Here is a 25105-nt window from a genome sequence, read left to right on the forward strand (position 1 = left end):
TGAGAGGACAGGGAAAATACCTCCCCATGTCATCCACTAGTATACAGGATCCTTCTGCTGTGAAGCCAACAAGTCCTGTCCTCTCTCCTGGGTACTGTTAGTTAACATCCTGGTACAAGTCCTCTCCTGGGTACTGTTAGTTAACATCCTGGTACAAGTCCTCTCCTGGGTACTGTTAGTTAACATCCTGGTACAAGTCCTCTCCTGGGTACTGTTAGTTAACATCCTGGTACAAGTCCTCTCCTGGGTACTGTTAGTTAACATCCTGGTACAAGTCCTCTCCTGGATACTGTTAGTTAACATCCTGGTACAAGTCCTCTCCTGGGTACTATTAGTTAACATTGTACAACCATAGGATACAAGAAGCATTAATAGGCTTTATAACAACTTAATATTAAATGATCACAAGTGTGTGTATATAAAAGCTTTAATGTTTTATAAATAGTTTATTAATGCATGGGAGATGTTAGCCTCCCGCATGATCACAGATAAGAAAAATTGTTTTTCATTATGTGGGTACACGTTCCACCCAGTTGATGGAAGGAATGCATGGGCCAAGAGCACAGTCACCAGAGAGGGAGAGATGGCACTGGCATAGCACACGTACCGGGCAATTATTCCAATTCACAACTACAGAGACAGCGGGTCACCAGAGACAGCGGGTCACCGTAGCGCTAACTAGAGGAACAGAGACAGCGGGTCACCGTAGCGGGTCACCGTAGCGCTAACTAGAGGAACAGAGACAGCGGGTCACCGTAGCGGGTCACCGTAGCGCTAACTAGAGGAACAGAGACAGCGGGTCACCGTAGCGCTAACTAGAGGAACAGAGACAGCGGGACACCGTAGCGCTAACTAGAGGAACAGAGACAGCGGGTCACCGTAGCGCTAACTAGAGGAACAGAGACAGCGGGTCACCGTAGCGCTAACTAGAGGAACAGAGACAGCGGGACACCGTAGAGCTAACTAGAGGAACAGAGACAGCGGGTCACCGTAGAGCTAACTAGAGGAACAGAGACAGCGGGTCACCGTAGAGCTAACTAGAGGAACAGAGACAGCGGGACACCGTAGAGCTAACTAGAGGAACAGAGACAGCGGGTCACCGTAGAGCGAACAAGAGGAACAGAGACAGCGGGTCACCGTAGCACTAACTAGAGGAACAGAGACAGCGGGTCACCGTAGCGCTAACTAGAGGAACAGAGACAGCGGGTCACCGTAGCGGTACACCGTAGCACTAACTAGAGGAACAGAGACAGTGGGTCACCGTAGAGCGAACAAGAGGAACAGAGACAGTGGGTCACCGTAGAGCGAACAAGAGGAACAGAGACAGTGGGTCACCGTAGCGGGTCACCGTAGCACTAACTCGAGGAACAGAGACAGCGGGTCACCGTAGAGCGAACAAGAGGAACAGAGACAGCGGGTCACCGTAGCGGGTCACCTGAACAGAGACAGCGGGTCACCGTAGCGGGTCACCGTAGCACAAACTAGAGGAACAGAGACAGCGGGTCACCGTAGCGGGTCACCGGAACAGAGACAGCGGGTCACCGTAGCGCTAACTAGAGGAACAGAGACAGCGGGTCACCGTAGCGGGTCACCGTAGCACTAACTAGAGGAACAGAGACAGTGGGTCACCGTAGAGCGAACAAGAGGAACAGAGACAGTGGGTCACCGTAGAGCGAACAAGAGGAACAGAGACAGTGGGTCACCGTAGCGGGTCACCGTAGCACTAACTCGAGGAACAGAGACAGCGGGTCACCGTAGAGCGAACAAGAGGAACAGAGACAGCGGGTCACCGTAGCGGGTCACCTGAACAGAGACAGCGGGTCACCGTAGCGGGTCACCGTAGCACAAACTAGAGGAACAGAGACAGCGGGTCACCGTAGCGGGTCACCGGAACAGAGACACTACACAATAAAGTGTTTTATGTGGATTATGAGGCCATTCATATTCTGATTGTCACTTTAAGCACGAAGAGGAAGTGATTACATTCTCCACATAACAAGGAAATACAGAATACTCCAAAAGGTCAAGTGAAGGAACTGACACGGCACGCTCCTCCAAGAGCAGCCCGGCACGCTCCTCCAAGAGCAGCCCGGCACGCTCCTCCAAGAGCAGCCCGGCACGCTCCTCCAAGAGCAGCCCGGCACGCTCCTCCAAGAGCAGCCCGGCACGCTCCTCCAAGAGCAGCCCGAGGCACGCTCCTCCAAGAGCAGCCCGGCACGCTCCTCCAAGGAACAGAGCAGCCCGGCACGCTCCTAGAATAGCAGCCCGCGCACGCGGGTCACCTCCAACTAGAGCAGCCAGGCACGCTCCTCCAATAGCAGCCAGGCACGCTCCTCCAATAGCAGCCTGCCCCCCCACCTTAGCCATTCCAACAACACCAGAGCCCCCCCCCCACACTCCCACAACACCACGAGACCCCCCAGCCATTCCGACAACACCACTACCCCCTAGAGGAACAGAGACAGCGGCAGTAGAGCCAGCCCCCACCACTAGACCCCAACTTTTATTTTTTCACAATGCTCTATTTTCAGGGATAAAAACGCTTGTTGCTAGGAAACTCGGGGTAGGTGAGCGAACGCACGCTCAAGCTAGAGGGAGAGGGAGGGAGAAAATAAAGGCAGGAACAGAGAGATCTACTCTGTCTAAGAGTACTCCTCCAGGGAGACGCTTCATATCCAGTGATTAGTACCACCTTCTACAGGCCTCACCTCCCCACAACCATTAGAAAAGCTTCCCCGCTCCTGACGGACCCAGCGGGTCACACTGGACCCAGCCACAGAACAGTTAAGATGGAGACCCACTGCACTGTCCCCAGCCACAGAACAGTTAAGATGTAGACCCACTACAGTGTACCCAGCCACAGAACAGTGAAGATGTAGACCCACTACACTGTACCCAGCCACAGAACAGTGAAGATGTAGACCCACTACACTGTACCCAGCCACAGAACAGTGAAGCCGTAGACCCAATACAGTGTACCCAGCTCTATTTTCAGGGATAAAAACGCTTGTTGCTAGGAAAGGTGAAGCGAAGCACCCAGCCACAGAACAGTTAAGATGTAGACCCACTACACTGGACCCAGCCACAGAACAGTGAAGCCGTAGACCCACTACACTGTACCCAGCCACAGAACAGTTAAGCCGTAGACCCAATACAGTGTACCCAGCCACAGAACAGTTAAGATGTAGACCCACTACACTGGACCCAGCCACAGAACAGTTAAGATGTAGACCCACTACAGTGTACCCAGCCACAGAACAGTTAAGATGTAGACCCACTACACTGTACCCAGCCACAGAACAGTTAAGCCTATGTAATGACTATGTAATGACTATGTTCTTCATGTAAACGCATCCTTCCTCTCTCCCTTGAAGTAACCTCATCTCTGATCGAACACGACTGGACTACCATCGACAACAATGTAGTAGTGTATAGTAAAGCAATAAGGCCAGAGAGGGTGTGGTATATGGCCAATATAACATGGCTATGGGCTATTCGTATGCACGACGCAACGTGGAGTGCCTGGATACAGCCCTTAGCTGTGGTATATTGGTCATATACCACAAACCTCTGGGGTGCCTTATTGCTATTTTAAACTGGTTAACAACGTAATTAGAGCAGTAACAATTGTCATACCCGTAGTATACGATCTGATATACCATGGCTTTCAGCCAATCAGCATTCAAGTCTCTCCCCTCCTCAAGACATCAACACTAGAGACTCATTGATGTTACAAACTATAGACCTGTATCCCTTCTTTATTTTCTTACCAAAACACTTGAGTGTTCTGTCTCTGCTCAACTTTCTCATCTGTCTCAGAACAATGTTCTGGACCCTAACCAGTCATTCTTCAAGATGGGCCACTCAACCAAGACTGCTCTTCTCTGTGCCACACAGGCTGTCCTCACTGCAAAAGCTGACTCTCTCTTCTGTTCTCATCCTCCTAGATCTAACCACTGCCATTGAGACCGTGCACCATCCCCATCTCCCGCCTCTCAGGGCTGGGTGTCTCAGGCTCTGCACACTCTTGGATTGCATCCTGCCTGGCAGGCTGCTCCTACCAGGTGACGTGGAGAGGGTCTTGTCTGCTACACGTACTCTCACTACTGGTGTCCCCCAGGGCTCGGTTCTAGGCCCTCTCCTCTTCTCTCTATACACCAAGTCACTCTGCTCCACGTACTCTCACTACTGGTGTCCCCCAGGGCTTAGTTCTTGGCCCTCTCCTCTTCTCTCTATACAGTCACTCTGCTCCGTCATATCCTCACATGGTCTCTCCTATCATTGCTATGCGGATGACAACTACATTTCTGGCAGATATCTCAGCTCGGATGTCGGTCCACCACCTCAAGCTCGGTAAGACGGAGCTGCTCTTCCTCCCGAGGAAGGCCTGCCCGCTCAATGACCTCTCCATCATGATTGCCAACGCCAGTGTCGCCTTCCCAGAATGCAAAGAACCTTGGTGTGACCCTGATCAATACTTCTGTTCTGGACTTGGGGACTGTGAAGAGACCTCTTGTGGCTTGTCTTGTGGGGTATGTATGGGTGTCCGAGCTGTGTGCCAGTAGTTTAGACAGACAGCTCGGTGCATTCAACATGTCAATCCCTCTCATAAATAAAAGTAGTGATGAAGTCAATCTCTCCTCCACTTTCAGCCAGGAGAGATTGACATGCATATAATTAATATTAGCTCTCTGTGTGCATCCAAGGGCCAGCCATGCTGCACTGTTCAGGGGCAGAACGACAGCTTGGGGGTTTGAACTTGCAACCTTCCGGTCACTAGTCCAGCGCTCTAACCACTAGGCTACCCTGCCGCCCCATATAAACATGGGTTCCATCCAGCAGCATCCCACCCTGCATCCCACTGCTGGCTTGCTTTTAATGGATCCCCATTAGCTGCTGTCAAAGCTACTATTCCTGTGCTCCAGCAAAATTCAGGCAGTTTATACCATTTTTAAAACATTACAATACACTCACAACACACTGTCTGCCCTCAGGCCCCTACTCCACTACATATCTACAGTACTAAATCCATGTGTGTGTATAGTGCGTATGTTATCATGTGTATGTCTGTGCCAATGTGTGTGTTGTTTCACAGTCCCTGCTGCTCCATAAGGTGTTTTTATCTGTTTTTTTAATCTAATTTTACTGCTTGTGTCAGTTACCTGATGTGGAATAGAGTTCCATGTAGTCATGGCTCTATGTAGTACTGTGGAATAGAGTTCCGTGTAGTCATGGCTCTATGTGGTACTGTGGAATAGAGTTCCATGTAGTCATGGCTCTATGTGATACTGTGGAATAGAGTTCCATGTAGTCATGGCTCTATGTGGTACTGTGGAATAGAGTTCCATGTAGTCATGGCTCTATGTAGTACTGTGGAATAGAGTTCCATGTAGTCATGGCTCTATGTGGTACTGTGGAATAGAGTTCCATGTAGTCATGGCTCTATGTAGTACTGTGGAATAGAGTTCCATGTAGTCATGGCTCTATGTGGTACTATGGAATAGAGTTCCATGTAGTCATGGCTCTATGTGATACTGTGGAATAGTGAAATAAGAGTTCCATGTAGTCATGGCTCTATGGTACTGTGGAATAGAGTACCATGTAGTCATGGCTCTATGTAGTACTGTGGAATAGAGTTCCATGTAGTCATGGCTCTATGTGGTACTGTGGAATAGAGTTCCATGTAGTCATGGCTCTATGTGGTACTGTGGAATAGAGTTCCATGTTGTCATGGCTCTATGTGGTACTGTGGAATAGAGTTCCATGTAGTCATGGCTCTATGTAGTACTTTGTGTCTCACATAGTCTGTTCTGGACTTGGGGACTGTGAAGAGACCTCTTGGCTTGTCTTGTGGGGTATGTATGGGTGTCCGAGCTGTGTGCCAGTAGTTTAGACAGACAGCTCAGTGCATTCAACATGTCAATATCTCTCATAAATAAAAGTAGTGATGAAGTCAATCTCTCCTCCGCTTTCAGCCAGGAGAGATTGACATGCATATTATTAATATTAGCTCTCTGTGTACATCCAAGGGCCAGCTGTGCTGCCCTGTTCTGAGCCAATTGCAATTTTCCTAAGTCCTTTTTTGTGGCACCTGACCACACGACTGAACAGTAGTCAAGGTACGACAAAACTAGGGCCTGTAGGACCTGCCTTGTTGATAGTGTTGTTAAGAAGGTAGAAACTAGGGCCTGTAGGACCTGCCTTGTTGATAGTGTTGTTAAGAAGGCAGAGTATTGCTTTATTATAGACAGACCATGACAGATTACAAGTTTACAATCTAGGGTTACTCCAAGCAGTTTAGTCATCTCAATTTACTCAATTTCCACAGGATTTATTACAAGATTTAGTTGAGGTTTAGGGTTTAGTGAGTGTTTTATTCCAAATACAATACTTTTAGTTTTACAAATATTTAGGGCCAATTTATTCCTTGCCAGCCACTCTGAAACTAACTGCAGCTCTTTGTTGAGTGTTGCAGTCATTTCAGTCGCTGTAGTAGCTGACGTGTATAGTGTTGAGTCATCCGCATACATAGAAACTCTGGCTTTACTCAAAGCCAGTGGCATGTTGTTAGTAAAAATTGTAAAAAGCCATGGGCCGAGACAGCTACCCTGGGGAATTCCTGATTCTAACTGGATTATATTTGAACGGCTTCCATTAAAGAACACCCTCTGTGTTCTGTTAGACAGCTAACTCTTTATCCACATTATAGCAGGGGGTGTAAAGCCATAACACACATGTTTTTCCAGCAGCAGACTATGATCAATAATGTCAAAAGCTGCACTGAAATCTAACAAGACAGCCCCCACAATCCTTTTATCATCAATTTCTCTCAGCTAATCATCAGTCATTTGTTTAAGTGCTGTGCTTGTTGAGTCTCCTTCCTTATAAGCATGCTGACATTCTGTTGTCAATTTGTTTACTGTGAAATCACATTGTATCTGGTCAACCACAATTTTTTCCAGAAGTTTACTAAAGGTTGGTTCTGGTCAGACCCTGGATGGGAGACCAGATGCTGCTGGAAGTGGTGTTGGAGGGCCAGTAGGAGGCACCCTTTCCTCTGGTCTAAAAAAAAAATATCCCACTGCTCCAGGGCAGTGATTGGGGACATTGTCTTGTGTAGACAATCACAGGGTGCTGTCTTTCAGATGGGACGTTAAACAGGTGTCCTGACTCTCTGTGGTCAGTAAAGATCCCATGGTACTTAGTGTAAGAGTAGGGGTGGTAACCCCAGTGACCTGACTAAATTTCCAATCTGGTCTTCATACCATCATGACCACCGAATCATCCCCAGCTTCCAATTGGCTCATTCAGCCCCCCCTCTTCTCCCCTGTAACTATTCCCCAGGTCGTTGCTGTAAATGAATGTGTTCTCAGTCAACTTACCTGGTAAAACAAGGGTTAAATAACAAACAAAAAAACAGAGCCTGACCAATCACATAGTGATTTACCTCATGACCTAAGGGTGTATATTCTCAAGAGACTAAAACGGTCTTCCTCTCCGTCTTCTCATCCAGCTACACTTCAACAAACTATTATTCCTTCTGTTCCTATAGTCATCACCCAGGTTGTCTCCTGGGTAGCCACCACACACTGTATAGTACACTGCTAACATTGACGTGTACACTGTGGGCCTACCAATGTGTGAAACAGTATACACCAGAAATGTAGGGTCTTCATTGGGGCCTTCATTCATATTCTAGAATGGCCTCCATTCCTCATCTCCTTTCCTTCCTTCAGGAATGATCTGACAGAACCTGAACCTACGGAGGTTTCTGGTGTGGGTGGGGAGCTTCCAGTACCACCCACAGTACATACATTATGCTGCAAATGTATGCATAATATACCTGCTACACCCGACAGTGTGAAATATCATACATCAGAAATGTAGGGTCTTCATTGGTCCCTTTTCTTTGATTTTACTTTAAAAAGAGCAATGCTGCCATTGGCCTCTCCTTTTGTTCCCTCCCTCCTTTTGTTCCGTGTGTGGTGTGGTGTGGTGTGGTGTGGTGTGTGTGTGTGTGTGTCAGCCCCGGCTACGAGATAATCTCTTTGTGGAGACACTTTAGTGCACTCCTGCGTGTGGAAATTTAAGCAAACAGCTGTTCCTCACAGAGAAGACACCCTCCACCCTTCCTCCTGCTCCCCCTCACTCGTTCTGTTTGGTTATACTTGTGGTATACTGTCTGATATACCATGGCTTTCAGCCAGATCAACATCCAGGGCTGGAACCAGCCAGTGTATAATGGTGTATAATGATTCAGTTGGCCTGCTGCCCTTTACCTCAGACTCACAGTTCACACAAGCTCACAGACCAACACACTCACACGTAAATACACAAACACGCTCTGACATGGCCATGCGCAGGCTACTAATGCCCTCATCACATCTCTTCCTTCTCTGAGATGGTTCACATCATTAGGTGTGAGTAAGGCAGGGACTATTACATGGCCCGACACACACACACACACGCACGCACGGCGCACGCAGCATCTGTTTGAAGGACAAGAGGAATATTGCTGGTGAGGCTGTTTTACTGAGGTCATGTTTCTATTGATGACGATGCCGGTGTGACTGTCTGAGTGAGAGACTGACTGACTGCTGGCGAATCGAGAGTGTGAGACAGCAGGCAGGTAGTTAGTTAGCGTAGCACGTCTGTGAGTAATCTAGACTGCGGGGTTAAATTAGACAGGGCTTGGTTGTATAAAACATCTTACGTGTTTCCCTTAAGGGTTTACCTTGACTAGGTGGCGCTATTAAAAATGTTGGATGAAAAAAGTTAGTTTTAAACAAGATATTTTGTCACGAAAAGATGCTCGACTATGCATATAATTGACGGCTTTGGAAAGAAAACACTGACGTTTCCAAAACTGTAAAGATATTGTCTGTGAGTGCCACAGAACTGAAGTTACAGGCGAAACCCAGATAAAAATCCAACCAGGAAGTGCCCATTTTCAAAAACCGCCTCATGCCAATGACTCCTTGGCTGTGAATGAGCTACGAATGAGCTTACGTTTCAACCTATTCCCCAAGGTGTCTACAGCATTGTGACGTCTAGAGGACAAGACAGTGGTTTTAGGCATTTCCATTGGAGAATGGCTGTAAGGGACCATATATAGCATGTGGTCACATGGTGTCTCCCGCAGAAAATCTTGCGTAAAATACTGAGGTAGCCATTTTTCCAATCGCTTCTTATGAGAAACCAACTGCCTCAAAAACGGATATATTATCGAATATATATGTTTAGAACACATTGAGGATGGGTCCTAACCAACTCATGGATACTAGGGTGGCAGGCTGGGGGGACAGTTGTCCTAACCAACTCATGGATACTAGGGTGGCTGGGGGGGGAGACAGTTGTCCGAACCAACTCATGGATACTAGGGTGGCTGGGGGGGGACAGTTGTCTGAACCAACTCATGGATACTAGGGTGGCATTGCCGGGGGGACAGTTGTCTGAACCAACTCATGGATACTAGGGTGGCTGGGGGGGGGACAGTTGTCTGAACCAACTCATGGATACTAGGGTGGCTGGGGGACAGTTGTCCTAACCAACTCATGGATACTAGGGTGGCTGAAAAACTTCCCGTCGTGGGGACAGTTGTCCTAACCAACTCATGGATACTAGGGTGGCTGGGGGGGGGGGACAGTTGTCCTAACCAACTCAAGGATACTGGGGTGGCTGGGGGACAGTTGTCCTAACCAACTCATGGATACTAGGGTGGCTGGGGGACAGTTGTCCTAACCAACTCATGGATACTAGGGTGGCTGGGGGACGGACAGTTGTCCTAACCAACTCATGGATACTAGGGTGGCTGGGGGGGACAGTTGTCCTAACCAACTCATGGATACTAGGGTGGCTGGGGGACAGTTGTCCTAACCAACTCATGGATACTAGGGTGGCTGGGGGGGGGACAGTTGTCCTAACCAACTCATGGATACTAGGGTGGCTGGGGGGGACAGTTGTCCTAACCAACTCATGGATACTAGGGTGGCTGGGGGACAGTTGTCCTAACCAACTCATGGATACTAGGGTGGCTGTGGGGGGACAGTTGTCCTAACCAACTCATGGATACTAGGGTGGCTGGGGGGGGACAGTTGTCCTAACCAACTCATGGATACTAGGGTGGCTGGGGGGGGACAGTTGTCCTAACCAACTCATGGATACTAGGGTGGCTGGGGGACAGTTGTCCTAACCAACTCATGGATACTAGGGTGGCTGGGGGGGGGGGGACAGTTGTCCTAACCAACTCATGGATACTAGGGTGGCTGGGGGACAGTTGTCCTAACCAACTCATGGATACTAGGGTGGCTGGGGGGGGACAGTTGTCCTAACCAACTCATGGATACTAGGGTGGCTGGGGGGGACAGTTGTCCTAACCAACTCATGGATACTAGGGTGGCTGGGGGGGGGACAGTTGTCCTAACCAACTCATGGATACTAGGGTGGCTGGGGGACAGTTGTCCTAACCAACTCATGGATACTAGGGTGGCTGGGGGACAGTTGTCCTAACCAACTCATGGATACTAGGGTGGCTGGGGGACAGTTGTCCTAACCAACTCATGGATACTAGGGTGGCTGGGGGGGACAGTTGTCCTCCACCAACCAACTCATGGATACTAGGGTGGCTGGGGGGACAGTTGTCCTAACCAACTCATGGATACTAGGGTGGCTGTTCCACTGGGGGGACAGTTGTCCTAACCAACTCATGGATACTAGGGTGGCTGGGGGGGACAGTTGTCCTAACCAACTCATGGATACTAGGGTGGCTGGGGGACAGTTGTCCTAACCAACTCATGGATACTAGGGTGGCTGGGGGGGGGACAGTTGTCCTAACCAACTCATGGATACTAGGGTGGCTGGGGGGGACAGTTGTCCAACCAACTCATGGATACTAGGGTGGCTGGGGGGGGGACAGTTGTCCTAACCAACTCATGGATACTAGGGTGGCTGGGGGACAGTTGTCCTAACCAACTCATGGATACTAGGGTGGCTGGGGGACAGTTGTCCTAACCAACTCATGGATACTAGGGTGGCTACAGGGGGGACAGTTGTCCTAACCAACTCATGGATACTAGGGTGGCTGCATGGGGGGACAGTTGTCCTAACCAACTCATGGATACTAGGGTGGCTGGGGGGGGGACAGTTGTCCTAACCAACTCATGGATACTAGGGTGGCTGGGGGACAGTTGTCCTAACCAACTCATGGATACTAGGGTGGCTGGGGGGGACAGTTGTCCTAACCAACTCATGGATACTAGGGTGGCTGGGGGGGACAGTTGTCCTAACTAACTCATGGATACTAGGGTGGCTGGGGGGGGAACAGTTGTCCTAACCAACTCATGGATACTAGGGTGGCTGGGGGGGGACAGTTGTCCTAACCAACTCATGGATACTGGGGTGGCGGAACAGTTGTCCTAACTAACTCATGGATACTAGGGTGGCTGGGGGGGGACAGTTGTCCTAACCAACTCATGGATACTAGGGTGGCTGGGGGGGACAGTTGTCCTAACCAACTCATGGATACTAGGGTGGCTGGGGGACAGTTGTCCTAACCAACTCATGGATACTAGGGTGGCTGGGGGGGGACAGTTGTCCTAACCAACTCATGGATACTAGGGTGGCTGGGGGACGGACAGTTGTCCTAACCAACTCATGGATACTAGGGTGGCTGGGGGACGGTTGTCCTAACCAACTCATGGATACTAGGGTGGCTGGGGGACGGTTGTCCTAACCAACTCATGGATACTAGGGTGGCTGGGGGGGGACAGTTGTCCTAACCAACTCATGGATACTAGGGTGGCTGGGGGGACAGTTGTCCTAACCAACTCATGGATACTAGGGTGGCTGGCTGGGGGACGGTTGTCCTAACCAACTCATGGATATTAGGGTGGCTGGGGGACGGTTGTCCTAACCAACTCATGGATACTAGGGTGGCTGGGGGACAGTTGTCCTAACCAACTCATGGATATTAGGGTGGCTGGGGGGGACAGTTGTCCTAACCAACTCATGGATACTAGGGTGGCTGGCTGGGGGACGGTTGTCCTAACCAACTCATGGATACTAGGGTGGCTGGGGGACAGTTGTCCTAACCAACTCATGGATACTAGGGTGGCTGGGGGACAGTTGTCCTAACCAACTCATGGATACTAGGGTGGCTGGGGGGGGACAGTTGTCCTAACCAACTCATGGATACTAGGGTGGCTGGGGGACAGTTGTCCTAACCAACTCATGGATACTAGGGTGGCTGGGGGACAGTTGTCCTAACCAACTCATGGATAGTAGGGTGGCTGGGGGACAGTTGTCCTAACCAACTCATGGATACTAGGGTGGCTGGGGGACAGTTGTCATAACTTCCAAAATACCAGCCAAGCTCTGCTCCTGAACCAAGCTGAAGGGAGGATGATCTCAATATACAACCAGACCCAGTGTTCACCTTCCGCTGCCCAGCTTTAGATTAAATTACAATTAGTGTATTACATCACAGGGTTCTAAATGTCAAGAGAACGTAGCGATATTTCCAAGTTCTAGAATCAGCTCTTTATTCCGTGTTAAAGAACATTCCGAGAGAGAGACAGAGGCCTGGGAAAAGACTAGCATTTGATTAGAACTCATTTTTTACATTGGCAGCATCCCAAATGGCACCCTATTCCCTATATTAACGCTCTGGTCAAAAATAGTGCAATAAATAGGGAGCCAATTGGGACAAAGCCCTTGAAAGCCTCTATTCAAGGGCTCCATATTGGATTTAGTAGAAGCAGGGTGAAAAATGATCTGATGGTTGCCAGTGGCAGCCTTGCAGAGGGAGAGGATATCCCTGATAGCAGCATAGCCTGGGCTTTGGAAGAGGCTGTGCGTAACGCAGCATTTCAAATCATTCAAACAGAACAAACCCCTTCAAACCGGACTAGAGGCTTTAGCTTACAGCCCGCTCAGCATTAGGAGATATCCCGAAAACATTCAGAAGTGGATTTTATTTTACACGAGCCCTATTATCTCTTTAGTCTGTAGTTCTGTAAAACCAAGGCCGTGTTATAATGATAGTCTCCTCCAAATATACCGTACCAGTCAAACGTTTGGACACACCAACTCATTCAGGGGCGTTCTTGCCAAGAGTGTGCAAAGCTGTCATCAAGGCAAAAGGCTGGCTACTTCGAAGGATCTCAAATAGAAAATAGATTTTGATTTGTCTAACACTGTTTTGGTTACTACATGATTCCATAGGTGTTATTTCATAGTTTTGAGGTCTTCACTATTATTCTACAACATAGAAAATAGTCTAAATAAAATAAAGACCTTGGAATGAGTAGGTATGTCCAACCTTTTGACCTGTATACAACCTGTATACAACGGCCTAGGATTGTTGCTTATATTCATTTAGCTAAATCTCTCTCTAGATAGAACTCGACATAAGCCTTTTAGTGTTTTTCTTCAACAAAGAAGTGTGTGATCAGTGATGAACACACTTTCATCCAGGTTTTATTTTCCCATTTCCATCAACGACCTGGGGAATAGTTACAGGGGTGAAAAATTAGCCAATTGGAAACTGGGGATGACTAGGTGATGGTATGTGGGCCAGATTGGGGAATTTAGCCAGGACACCAGGGTTAACACCCCTACTCTTATGATAAGTGTCATGGGATCTTTAGTGACCACAGAGAGTCGTGACACCCATTTAACATCCCATCCAAAAGACAGCACCCTGTGATTGTCCCCAATCACTGCCCTGGGGAATTGGGATATTTGTTTTTTAGCCCAGAGGAAAGAGTTCCTCCTACTTGCCTTCCAACACCACTTCCATCCACAGACCGACCAGGACCGACCTGCTTATCTTCAGTGGCAAGCCAGCAGTGGGATGCAGGGTGGTATGGTTCAATTACAATATAGTCACATTTAGCATGAAATACTGTAACAAATACAGCCAGCACTAAAACAAACCAACCAAACAGCCTCCTCACCTGATTGTGGAAGTTGAGCATGGTGGTGGTCTCTATATCCTTCTTCCCCAGGATCTCCATCTTGACCGGCGACGAGGGGAACTTCCAGGAGAAGTAGTCCAGGAAGTCTGGCAGGTAGGAGGCCGCCCCGTGGATGATGCCCATGACGTAGTGAGCTGCCTGGGATGACGTGTCCTCGCTGAAGGCCAGGGTCACAAACTCCTGGGCGAACTGCTGCATCGCCGCGGGAGACAGGGCCGAGAGCTCGCTGCAGTAGGCGTGTGCCACCAGGGCTCCACCGTTGGGTTGTTCCTCTACGTGGATGAAGCGGGCGAACTCCAGGTTCTCAAAGCCAGGCTGGGGGCACCGTGGCTGGGGGATCTGGAGGGGGGATGTCATGGGGGAAGCTGGGTCCCAACTACTAATGCTACTGCTACTGCTATTGCTGCTGCTCCATAGGGGCTTGCAGAGGGACAGAGTTGGAGAGGGGCTGTAGCAGTTCTCCTGTTTGATGGATGAGGTGGTGGAGGTGTGGTGGTGGTGGACGGGGAGCGGGGGTTTGAACTCTGTGTGGCCGTGGTGGTGGTGGGGCTGTTGTTTGGAGGCCAGGCCTGCATGGAGCTCAGAGAGGAGACCAGCACACACGGTCTGGCTGGACCTGCTGTACATCTTGGGACGTTTCCACTTCTCCTTCTCTCTCTCACTCTCTTTGTGTTTCTTCTTCTTTTTCTTCTTCACTTTTTTAATCTGGAGCTCCTCTGAGTTTATTTTGGGTTTCTGCTTGTCTAGAGAGAGAGAGGAGGGGAGGAGAGGGGGGAGCAGGGAGGGGCAGAGAGAGAGAGGGGGGAGAGAGGGGGGGGGCAGAGAGAGAGAGAGGGGAGGAAAGAGGGGGAAAAACTGTGTTAATAAAAGAGCTGTGAAGAACACCTGCATGCAGATTCACTACTACCCAGAGCATGTCTGGAATCTAGAGAGAGATGCACTACTACCCAGAGCATGTCTGGAATCTAGAGAGAGATGCACTACTACCCAGAGCATGTCTGGAATCTAGAGAGAGATGCACTACTACCCAGAGCATGTCTGGAATCTAGAGAGAGATGCACTACTACCCAGAGCATGTCTGGAATCTAGAGAGAGAGAGCATGTCTGGAATCTAGAGAGAGAGAGCATGTCTGGAATCTAGAGAGAGATGAGGAACAACACTACCCAAGCATGTCTGGAATCTAGCCTTGTATTATTACCATGCATGTCTGGAATCTAGAGGCCTACTGCTTCAGCCAGCATGTCTGGAATCTGACACGTGGCATGATTATATCTACCACCCAGACCAAAGCATGTCTGGAATCTTAGAGATGCACTAGACACAGAGCATGTCTGGAATCTAGAGAGAGATGCACTACTAACCAGAGCATGTCTGGAATCTAGAGAGTTAGAAAACTACTACCCAGAGCATGTCTGGAATCAGAGAGATGGAACTACACAGAGCATGTCTGGAATCTAGAGAGATGCACTACTACCCAGAGCATGTCTGGAATCTAGAGAGATGCACTACTACCCAGAGCATGTCTGGAATCTGAGAGAGATGCACTACTACACAGAGCATGTCTGGAATCTGGGAAGAGATGCACTACTACCCAGAGCATGTCTGGAATCTAGAGAGAGATGCACTACTACACAGAGCATGTCTGGAATCTAGAGAGAGATGCACTACTACCCAGAGCATGTCTGGAATCTGGGAGAGAGATGCACTAGTACCCAGAGCATGTCTGGAATCTGAGGAAGATGCACTACTACCCAGAGCATGTCTGGAATCTGGGAAGGAGCCGCAGCAGTCCAGAGCATGTCTGGAATCTAGAGAGAGAGAGAGATTCTCACTAGTCCAGAGCATGTCTGGAATCAGCCCGCAGAGAGGGAGAGAACTGGGAACTACCCAGCAGCATGTCTGGAATCTGGGAAGAGCCGCACTACTACCCAGAGCATGTCTGGAATCTGGGAAGAGCCGCACACTACCCAGAGCATGTCTGGAATCCAGATTCTACTACCCAGAGGTCTGGAATCTGGGAAGAGCCTCTACACCCAGAGCATGTCTGGAATCTAGAGAGAGAGGGAGAGAGATTCACTACTACCCAGAGCATGTCTGGAATCTGGGAAGATGCAGCAGAGCATGTCTGGAATCTGAGAGAGATGCACAGCACTACCCAGGCATGTCTGGAATCTAGAGAGAGAGCACGCAGCAGCCCAGAGCATGTCTGGAATCTAGAGAGAGATGCACTACTACCCAGAGCATGTCTGGAATCTAGAGAGAGGGAGAGATTCTCTACTACCCAGAGCATGTCTGGAATCTAGAGAGAGAGGGAGAGATTCTCTACTACCCAGAGCATGTCTGGAATCTAGAGAGAGAGAGAGAGATTCTCTACTACCCAGAGCATGTCTGGAATCTGAGGAAGAGCCGCAGCACTACCCAGAGCATGTCTGGAATCTAGGAAGAGCCGCAGCAGTCCAGAGGTCTGGAATCTAGGAAGAGCCGCAGCAGTACCCAGAGCATGTCTGGAATCTAGGAGAAGAGAGCAGTCCAGAGCATGTCTGGAATCTAGAGAGAGAAGAGCCGCAGCAGTCCAGAGCATGTCTGGAATCTGGGAAGAGATGCACTACTACCCAGAGCATGTCTGGAATCTGGGAAGAGCCGCAGCTAGTCCAGAGCATGTCTGGAATCTAGGAGAGAGATGCACTACTACCCAGAGCATGTCTGGAATCTAGAGAATCAATGAGCAGAGGAGAGGAGGAAGAGGGTGGCTCTGGTTGAGGAACAACTACTTCCATCAATACATGAAGACCTTCATTAGCCTTGGGTGGATTACCATGGTCCCAACTATAGGCCTCACTGCTTCAGCCAACTGCTCTGACTACTGACACGTGGCATGATTATATTACCACCCAAAAGGACCAAAACAACTGGGCTTATAATTAGACACAGAGGACAACGCAGCAGTTAGGGATTGAATTACAGTAACCAGAGCGCTTGGACACCGCTGTTAGAAAACTGTAATAAACTGGATTCAGTCCAGGGGGTAGAACTGGGAAGCAGCCCGCAGCAGTCCAGGGGGTGGAACTGGGAAGAGCCGCAGCAGTCCAGGGGGTGGAACTGGGAAACAGCCCGCAGCAGTCCAGGGGGTGGAACTGGGAAGCAGCCCGCAGCAGTCCAGGGGGTGGAACTGGGAAGCAGCCCGCAGCAGTCCAGGGGGTGGAACTGGGAAGAGCCGCAGCAGTCCAGGGGGTGGAACTGGGAAGAGCCGCAGCAGTCCAGGGGGTGGAACTGGGAAGCAGCCCGCAGCAGTCCTAGGGGGTGGAACTGGGAAGCAGCCCGCAGCAGTCCAGGGGGTGGAACTGGGAAGCAGCCCGCAGCAGTCCAGGGGGTGGAACTGGGAAGAGCCGCAGCAGTCCAGGGGGTGGAACTGGGAAGAGCCGCAGCAGTCCAGGGGTGGAACTGGGAAGAGCCGCAGCAGTCCAGGGGTGGAACTGGGAAGAGCCGCAGCAGTCCAGGGGTGGAACTGGGAAGAGCCGCAGCAGTCCAGGGGGTGGAACTGGGAAGAGCCGCAGCAGTCCAGGGGGTGGAACTGGGAAGAGCCGCAGCAGTCCAGGGGGTGGAACTGGGAAGAGCCGCAGCAGTCCAGGGGGTGGAACTGGGAAGAGCCGCAGCAGTCCAGGGGGTGGAACTGGGAAGAGCCGCAGCAGTATACATCCCAAATGGCACCATAGTCCCTGTTTAGTGCACGACTTTTGACCATGGCCAGATTGTGCCGTTTGGGACACAGGACAATTCAGAGGCAGAGCCACTGTAGGCGGGGACGTTTGGCATCTCATCAGAACCAGAGAACCGTCTAACGTTTTCAGATCACCTGCCAAATGACCCGTTGTTACCTGCCTGCTGCTACCTGTGGGAAGCAGCTCTTTAAGAGCAGCCAAAACAACAGCCTGATACGTGATCTCCATGCTCTGCTCTCTTTAGTCTCTGTACAAGACGAACCAGCTTCTACCCCCAAGTCTGAAGACTCCTGAACATCTAATCAAATGGCTACCCTCTTCTACACTGCTGCTCCTCTCTATCTATTTATAGACACTTTAATAGCTCTACATACATGTACATATTACCTCAACTAACAGGTGCCCCTGCACATTGACTCTGTACCGGTACCCCGCTGTATATTGCCTCCACATTGACTCTGTACCGGTACCCCCCTGTATATAGCCTCGCTATTGTTGTTTTACTGCTGCTCTTTAATGATGTTATTTTTATTAGGTTTGATTTGATTAGGAGTCCCAGCATCGTCCCATCGGAGTCCCATCGGAGTCCCAGCATCGTCCCATAGGAGTCCCAGCATCGTCCAGTCCCATTGAGTCCCTCTCCCACAGGAGTCCCAGCATCGTCCCATAGGAGTCCCAGCATCGTCCCATAGGAGTCCCATCGGAGTCCCAGCATCGTCCCACATCGTCCCATAGGAGTCCCAGCATCGTCCCATAGGAGTCCCAGCATCGTCCCATAGGAGTCCCAGCATCGTCCCATCGGAGTCCCATCGGAGTCCCATCGGAGTCCCATCGGAGTCCCAGCATCGTCCCATCGGAGTCCCAGCATCGTCCCATCGGAGTCCCAGCATCGTCCCATTCCCAGCACTCCCAGCTGTCCCTCTTTAATGATGTTATTTTTATTAGGTTTGAGTTTGTCCCATCAGAGTCCCAGCATCGTCCCATCGGAGTCCCAGCATCGTCCCATCGGAGTCCCAGCATCGTCCCATCGGAGTCCCATCGGAGTCCCATCGGAGTCCCATCGGAGTCCCATCGGAGTCCCATCGGAGTCCCAGTTGGCCCAGCGTCGTCCGGGTTCGGCCGGTGGAGGCCTCATTGTAAATAAGAATTTGTTCTTAACTGATTTGCCATGTTAAATATAATAAAACACATCTGTTAATATTTTACATGTAAATAATTAGTGGCTGCTTTTCAGAAATTACATCAAGGTTATGACTGGAAAAATAACAAAAACATGGAACAAAACATTAAAACACTGAGGATGAGAGTGAAAATGTTCCCGGCTGTCGAAGTCCACACACCAGAACTTGTGATGGTAAAAAATATATTTTTAAAATAAATAAAAATAAAAAGGTTTTTATTGATAGTTACATATTGTGATATGGACGACATTATATATAGATGCTTTGAGTCCAAGTATTGATTTGTAAAAAAAATAAGAAAAACTGGTATTTTTCATCGTAGAGCTCATTCTCCTTTTTAAATAGTGAGTCAAAATGTTTTCAGCACCATTTCCATGACTGATGACTCATTTTCTCATCTCTCTACAGCAGACATATTGTGAGAAATATGTTTAACATTAAATCGCAATACATCTTGGCCTGGTCGCAGGTGTAAATGAGAACTTGTTCTCAACTAGCTTTCCTGGTTAAATTAAAAGGTGAATTTAAAAAAAAATTTTTTTTAATGCATTTTATTTTTTTAAATATATATAGAATTGTGAAAGTCCCAATGCATACACTTTAAATAATGCCACCTTAATGTTTACATATCTTACAACACTCATATCATATGTACATACTGTATTCTATACCATCCATTGCACCTTGCCTGTGCCGCTCAGCCAGCGCTCATCTATGTGCATATTGTCATTCACCCTTTTAGATGTGTGTATTCGGTAGCTGGAGAACTGTTAGATATTACTGCTCAGTCGGAACCAGAAGCACAAGCATTTAACTATGTGTATGTGACCATTAACACCTGCTCGCATTAACACCTGCTAACCATGTGTATGTGACCATTAACACCTGCTAACCATGTGTATGTGACAAATACAATTATTTGAGTACATCGACACCTCAGTATCGTGTTGATATAGTATAGCGAGGTCACTGGCAATTCAGAACCTCAATACTGAGTCATACATATATTTATGTTCTGCTGGTTGTGTGTGGACTGACTTCTCCACTACACACATCAACAAAACCACCCGGCCATAAGATCCAGCTCGACTGCCCTTTAAAGTAGACAGACAGCACAGCTAAAGGCCTGCGGTTGGTTGTCTGATCCGTCACAAACACCCTGCCACGCCCAAACATTCACAAACACATTTCCAAGCCCACTGTCTCCCACCCCTCTGTGGTATAATAATAGTACAACAACAGCGTGATGTGGAGGTATACAGGTAACTGCCAAAATAAAGGAAACACCAACATTGTATGTCAAAGGGCACTGGGCCACCACGAGCCGCCAGAACAGCTTCAATGTGCCTTGGCATAGATTCTACAAGGGGCTGGAACCAAACATTACATCGTTTGCTGTTTTGTTGATGGAGGTGGAAAACGCTGTCTCAGTCACCACTTCAGAATCTCCCGTAAGTGATGAATTGGGTTGAGATGTGGTGACTGGAACATGGTGACAGACGGCAGGGGAATATGGTGACAGACGGCAGGGGAATATGGTGACAGACGGCAGGGGAACATGGTGACAGACGGCAGGGGAACATGGTGACAGACGGCAGGGGAACATGGTGACAGACGGCAGGGGAACATGGTGACAGACGGCAGGGGAACATGGTGACAGACGGCAGGGGAACATGGTGACAGACGGCAGGGGAATATGGTGACAGACGGCAGGGGAATATGGAGAAACGTCAGCAAGTTGAGCTGCTTTCGTCACTGAAGCTCCTGCCGAACGAGCCCCAACAAATCACCCCTCTTTCAGAGTCCCAGAGATCTCTTCTTCTATCCACAGTAGTCAAAATAACAGGCGACTGGGCCTGGACAGCACTTTTAAACATGACCCTAAGCACCATGGGATGTTAATTCCACACCTGTATGGAAACAATTGCTTTCAATATACTTTGCATCCCTCATTTACTCAAGTGTTTCCTTTATTTTGGCAGTTACCAGTTACCAGTAGATTTGTACACATGGTCGCGACTAGTCTGAGCCTGTGGTTATTTTGGTACGCGTGTTGCTCACGTGTGATGCATGTGTGTTTACGGCAGGATGGTGTAGCGAGGAGCACATGGCTGTCCGAACAGGGGAGCCTGCTACAGTGACATGGCCTGGTTCAGAGGAGCTGCTGCTTCACTACAGCCCCAACACACACGTCTCTGGAGCACGTTCACCACCATATGACAGGATACACACACACACACACACACACACACAGAGAGACACAGAGAGAGAGAGACACAGAGAGACACAGAGAGAGAGAGAGACACACAGAGAGAGAGAGACACAGAGCGAGCGCGAGAGAGACACAGAGCGAGCGCGAGAGAGACACAGAGCGAGCGAGAGAGACACAGAGCGAGCGCGAGAGAGACACAGAGCGAGCGCGAGAGAGACACAGAGCGAGAGAGAGACACAGAGCGAGCGCGAGAGACACAGAGCGAGCGCGAGAGAGACAAAGAGCGAGCGCGAGAGAGACACAGAGCGAGCGAGAGAGACACAGAGCGAGCGAGAGACACAGAGAGAGAGCGAGAGAGACACAGAGCGAGACACAGAGACACAGAGAGAGAGAACACAGAGAGCGAGAGAGACACAGAGCGAGCGCGAGAGAGACACAGAGCGAGCGCGAGAGAGACACAGAGCGAGCGCGAGACACAGAGCGAGCGCGAGACACAGAGAGAGAGCGAGACACAGAGAGCGAGACACAGAGAGAGCGAGACACAGAGCGAGACACAGAGAGAGAGCGAGACAGAGGGAGAGCGACACAGAGGGAGAGCGAGACACAGAGGGAGAGCGAGACACAGAGCGAGAGCGAGACACAGAGAGAGAGCGAGACACAGAGCGAGAGCGAGACACAGAGCGAGAGCGAGACACAGAGCGAGAGCGAGACACAGAGAGAGAGCGAGACACAGACAGAGCGAGACACAGAGCGAGAGCGAGACACAGAGAGAGAGCGAGACACAGAGAGAGCGAGACACAGAGAGCGAGACACAGAGAGAGAGCGAGACAGAGCGAGAGCGAGAGCGAGACACAGAGAGAGAGCGAGAGCGAGACACAGAGAGCGAGACACAGAGAGAGAGCGAGAGCGAGACAGAGAGAGAGAGCGAGAGCGAGACACAGAGAGAGAGCGAGACACAGAGCGAGAGCGAGACACAGAGCGAGAGCGAGACAGAGCGAGAGCGAGAGCGAGACACAGAGAGAGAGCGAGACACAGAGCGAGACACAGAGCGAGAGAGCGAGACACACAGAGAGAGCGAGACAGAGCGAGAGAGCGAGACACAGAGAGCGAGCGAGACACAGAGCGAGAGAGCGAGACACAGAGCGAGAGAGCGAGACACAGAGAGCGAGAGCGAGACAGAGCGAGAGAGCGAGACAGAGCGAGAGAGACACACAGAGCGAGAGCGAGCGAGAGAGCGAGACACAGAGAGCGAGACACAGAGAGAGAGCGAGACACAGAGAGAGAGCGAGACACAGAGAGAGAGCGAGACACAGAGAGAGAGCGAGACACAGAGAGAGAGCGAGACACAGAGAGAGAGCGAGACACAGAGAGAGAGCGAGACACAGAGAGAGAGCGAGACACAGAGAGAGAGAGCGAGAGCGAGAGCGAGACACAGAGCGAGAGAGCGAGACACAGAGCGAGAGAGCGAGACACAGAGCGAGAGAGCGAGACACAGAGAGAGCGAGACACAGAGCGAGAGAGCGAGACACAGAGCGAGAGAGCGAGACACAGAGCGAGAGAGACACAGAGCGAGAGAGCGAGACACAGAGAGAGAGCGAGACACAGAGCGAGCGAGAGAGACACAGAGCGAAGAGAGCGAGCAGAGAGACAGCAGCGAGAGAGCGAGACACAGAGCGAGACACAGAGAGACACAGAGAGAGACACAGAGCGAGACACAGAGCGCAGAGAGCGAGACAGAGCGAGAGCGAGACACACGAGAGAGCGAGACACAGAGCGAGAGAGCGAGACAGAGCGAGAGAGAGACACAGAGCGAGAGAGCGAGACACAGAGCGAGAGAGCGAGACACAGAGCGAGAGAGCGAGACACAGAGAGAGCGAGACACAGAGCGAGAGAGCGAGACACAGCGAGAGAGCGAGACACAGAGCGAGAGAGCGAGACACAGAGAGAGCAGACACAGAGAGAGAGCGAGACACAGAGAGAGCGAGACACACACACAGAGAGAGCGAGACACACAGAGAGAGCGAGACACAGAGAGAGAGCGAGACACAGAGAGAGAGCGAGAGCGAGACACAGAGCGAGAGAGCGAGACACAGAGAGAGAGCGAGACACACGAGAGAGCGAGACACAGAGCGAGACAGAGAGCGAGAGAGCGAGACACAGAGCGAGAGAGCGAGACACACGAGAGAGCGAGAGCAGAGCGAGAGAGCGAGACACACAGAGAGCGAGACACAGAGCGAGAGAGCGAGACACAGAGCGAGAGAGCGAGACACAGAGAGCGAGAGAGCGAGACACAGAGCGAGAGAGCGAGACACAGAGACACAGAGAGCGAGACACAGAGCGAGAGCGAGACACAGAGCGAGAGAGCGAGACACAGAGCGAGAGAGCGAGACACAGAGCGAGAGCGAGACACAGAGAGCGAGACACAGAGCGAGAGAGCGAGACACAGAGCGAGAGCGAGACACAGAGCGAGAGCGAGACACAGAGCGAGAGCGAGACACAGAGCGAGAGCGAGACACAGAGAGAGAGCGAGACACAGAGAGAGAGCGAGAGCGAGACACAGAGAGAGAGCGAGCGAGACACAGAGAGAGAGCGAGAGCGAGACACAGAGAGAGAGCGAGAGCGAGACACAGAGAGAGAGAGAGCGAGACACAGAGAGAGAGAGCGAGACACAGAGAGAGAGCGAGAGCGAGACACAGAGCGAGAGCGAGACACAGAGAGAGAGCGAGAGCGAGACACAGAGAGAGAGCGAGACACAGAGAGAGCGAGAGAGAGAGAGCGAGACACAGAGAGAGCGAGAGCGAGACACAGAGAGCGAGAGCGAGACACAGAGAGAGCGAGAGCGAGACACAGAGAGAGCGAGACAGAGAGCGAGAGCGACACACAGAGAGCGAGACACAGAGAGCGAGAGCGAGACACAGAGAGCGAGAGCGAGACACAGAGAGCGAGAGCGAGACACAGAGAGCGAGAGCGAGACACAGAGAGCGAGAGCGAGAGAGAGCGAGAGACAGACAGAGAGAGCGAGAGACAGACAGAGAGAGCGAGAGACAGACAGAGAGAGCGAGAGACAGACAGAGAGAGCGAGAGACAGACAGAGAGAGCGAGAGACACACAGAGAGAGCGAGAGACACACAGAGAGAGCGAGAGACACACAGAGAGAGCGAGAGACACACAGAGAGCGAGAGACACACAGAGAGAGCGAGAGACACAGAGAGAGCGAGAGACACAGAGAGAGCGAGAGACACAGAGTGAGCAAGTATGCAGGGTAGAGAAGGAGAGGGGGGAGCCGGAGAAAAACAGATTGAGCGAGGCAGTGTATTATACTGTGATGCTGTTAATCCAGAGAGCTCTAGCCCCCCCCCCCCTCTCCACTCTACCATTTTACAAGTAGGACAGCAGGCCAGACAGTTATTCAAACCATGATCCGTGTGTGAGACAGAGGTCAGATGTGTCTAAACAGACACAGAGTCAGAGTTTATCAAAACGGCGCTTAGGTGGTGGGCGTGGCAACGGTCGGCACTACTGAATTTTAGAGGCCCTTATCTTGACGATCTAGATTTGTTTATGTTTTTTTAAAGCATCTTTAAGACAATTTCCTGCAATTCTATACATTTCTCCATTGCAAATGCTTTGTTTTGCTCAAACAGAAAATCAATACTGCTAAATTCATTGTTTTTTAAATTTTCTATTCTCCCTGACTGTCTAGCTTTTATTTTGGCGATGTTCGTTCTCAAAGATTATATAATAAAAACATGAAGGGTCCATTATAATTTCTGCATACTTTGTGACGGGTTTCAGTTTTAAATTCACACTGAAAAGCGTTTTCCCATCTCAAAAACAGATTGTGGGACTTCAGGCGGCCCCCGTCCAAGGACTCCAATGACAGAAACCCTGCCAGTACACACAGAGAGCATGTGCCCCACAGCTGGAGAGGACATACAACCAGCCCCTAAAGTGTATAATCCACTGAATGTTATGAAACAAACAGTACAAATAGTGTAAGACAGAGACAAACAGAA

The 25105-nt window shown here is 50.2% G+C and overlaps 1 protein-coding gene across 1 annotated transcript in view; it reads right to left on the reverse strand.

The window, feature by feature from the left end:
• LOC135530771 (uncharacterized) overlaps window positions 1-25105 on the reverse strand; it is an 89442-nt gene that overhangs the window by 40948 nt on the left and 23389 nt on the right. Inside the window, 3 exon segments of the mRNA XM_064958953.1 lie at window positions 13956-14719; window positions 17086-17647; window positions 18312-18826. Coding sequence (XP_064815025.1) covers window positions 13956-14719; window positions 17086-17647; window positions 18312-18826 — 1841 coding nt within the window.

The sequence above is a fragment of the Oncorhynchus masou genome, unplaced genomic scaffold, assembly GCF_036934945.1.
Source record: "Oncorhynchus masou masou isolate Uvic2021 unplaced genomic scaffold, UVic_Omas_1.1 unplaced_scaffold_1414, whole genome shotgun sequence".
Taxonomy (NCBI): domain Eukaryota; kingdom Metazoa; phylum Chordata; class Actinopteri; order Salmoniformes; family Salmonidae; genus Oncorhynchus; species Oncorhynchus masou.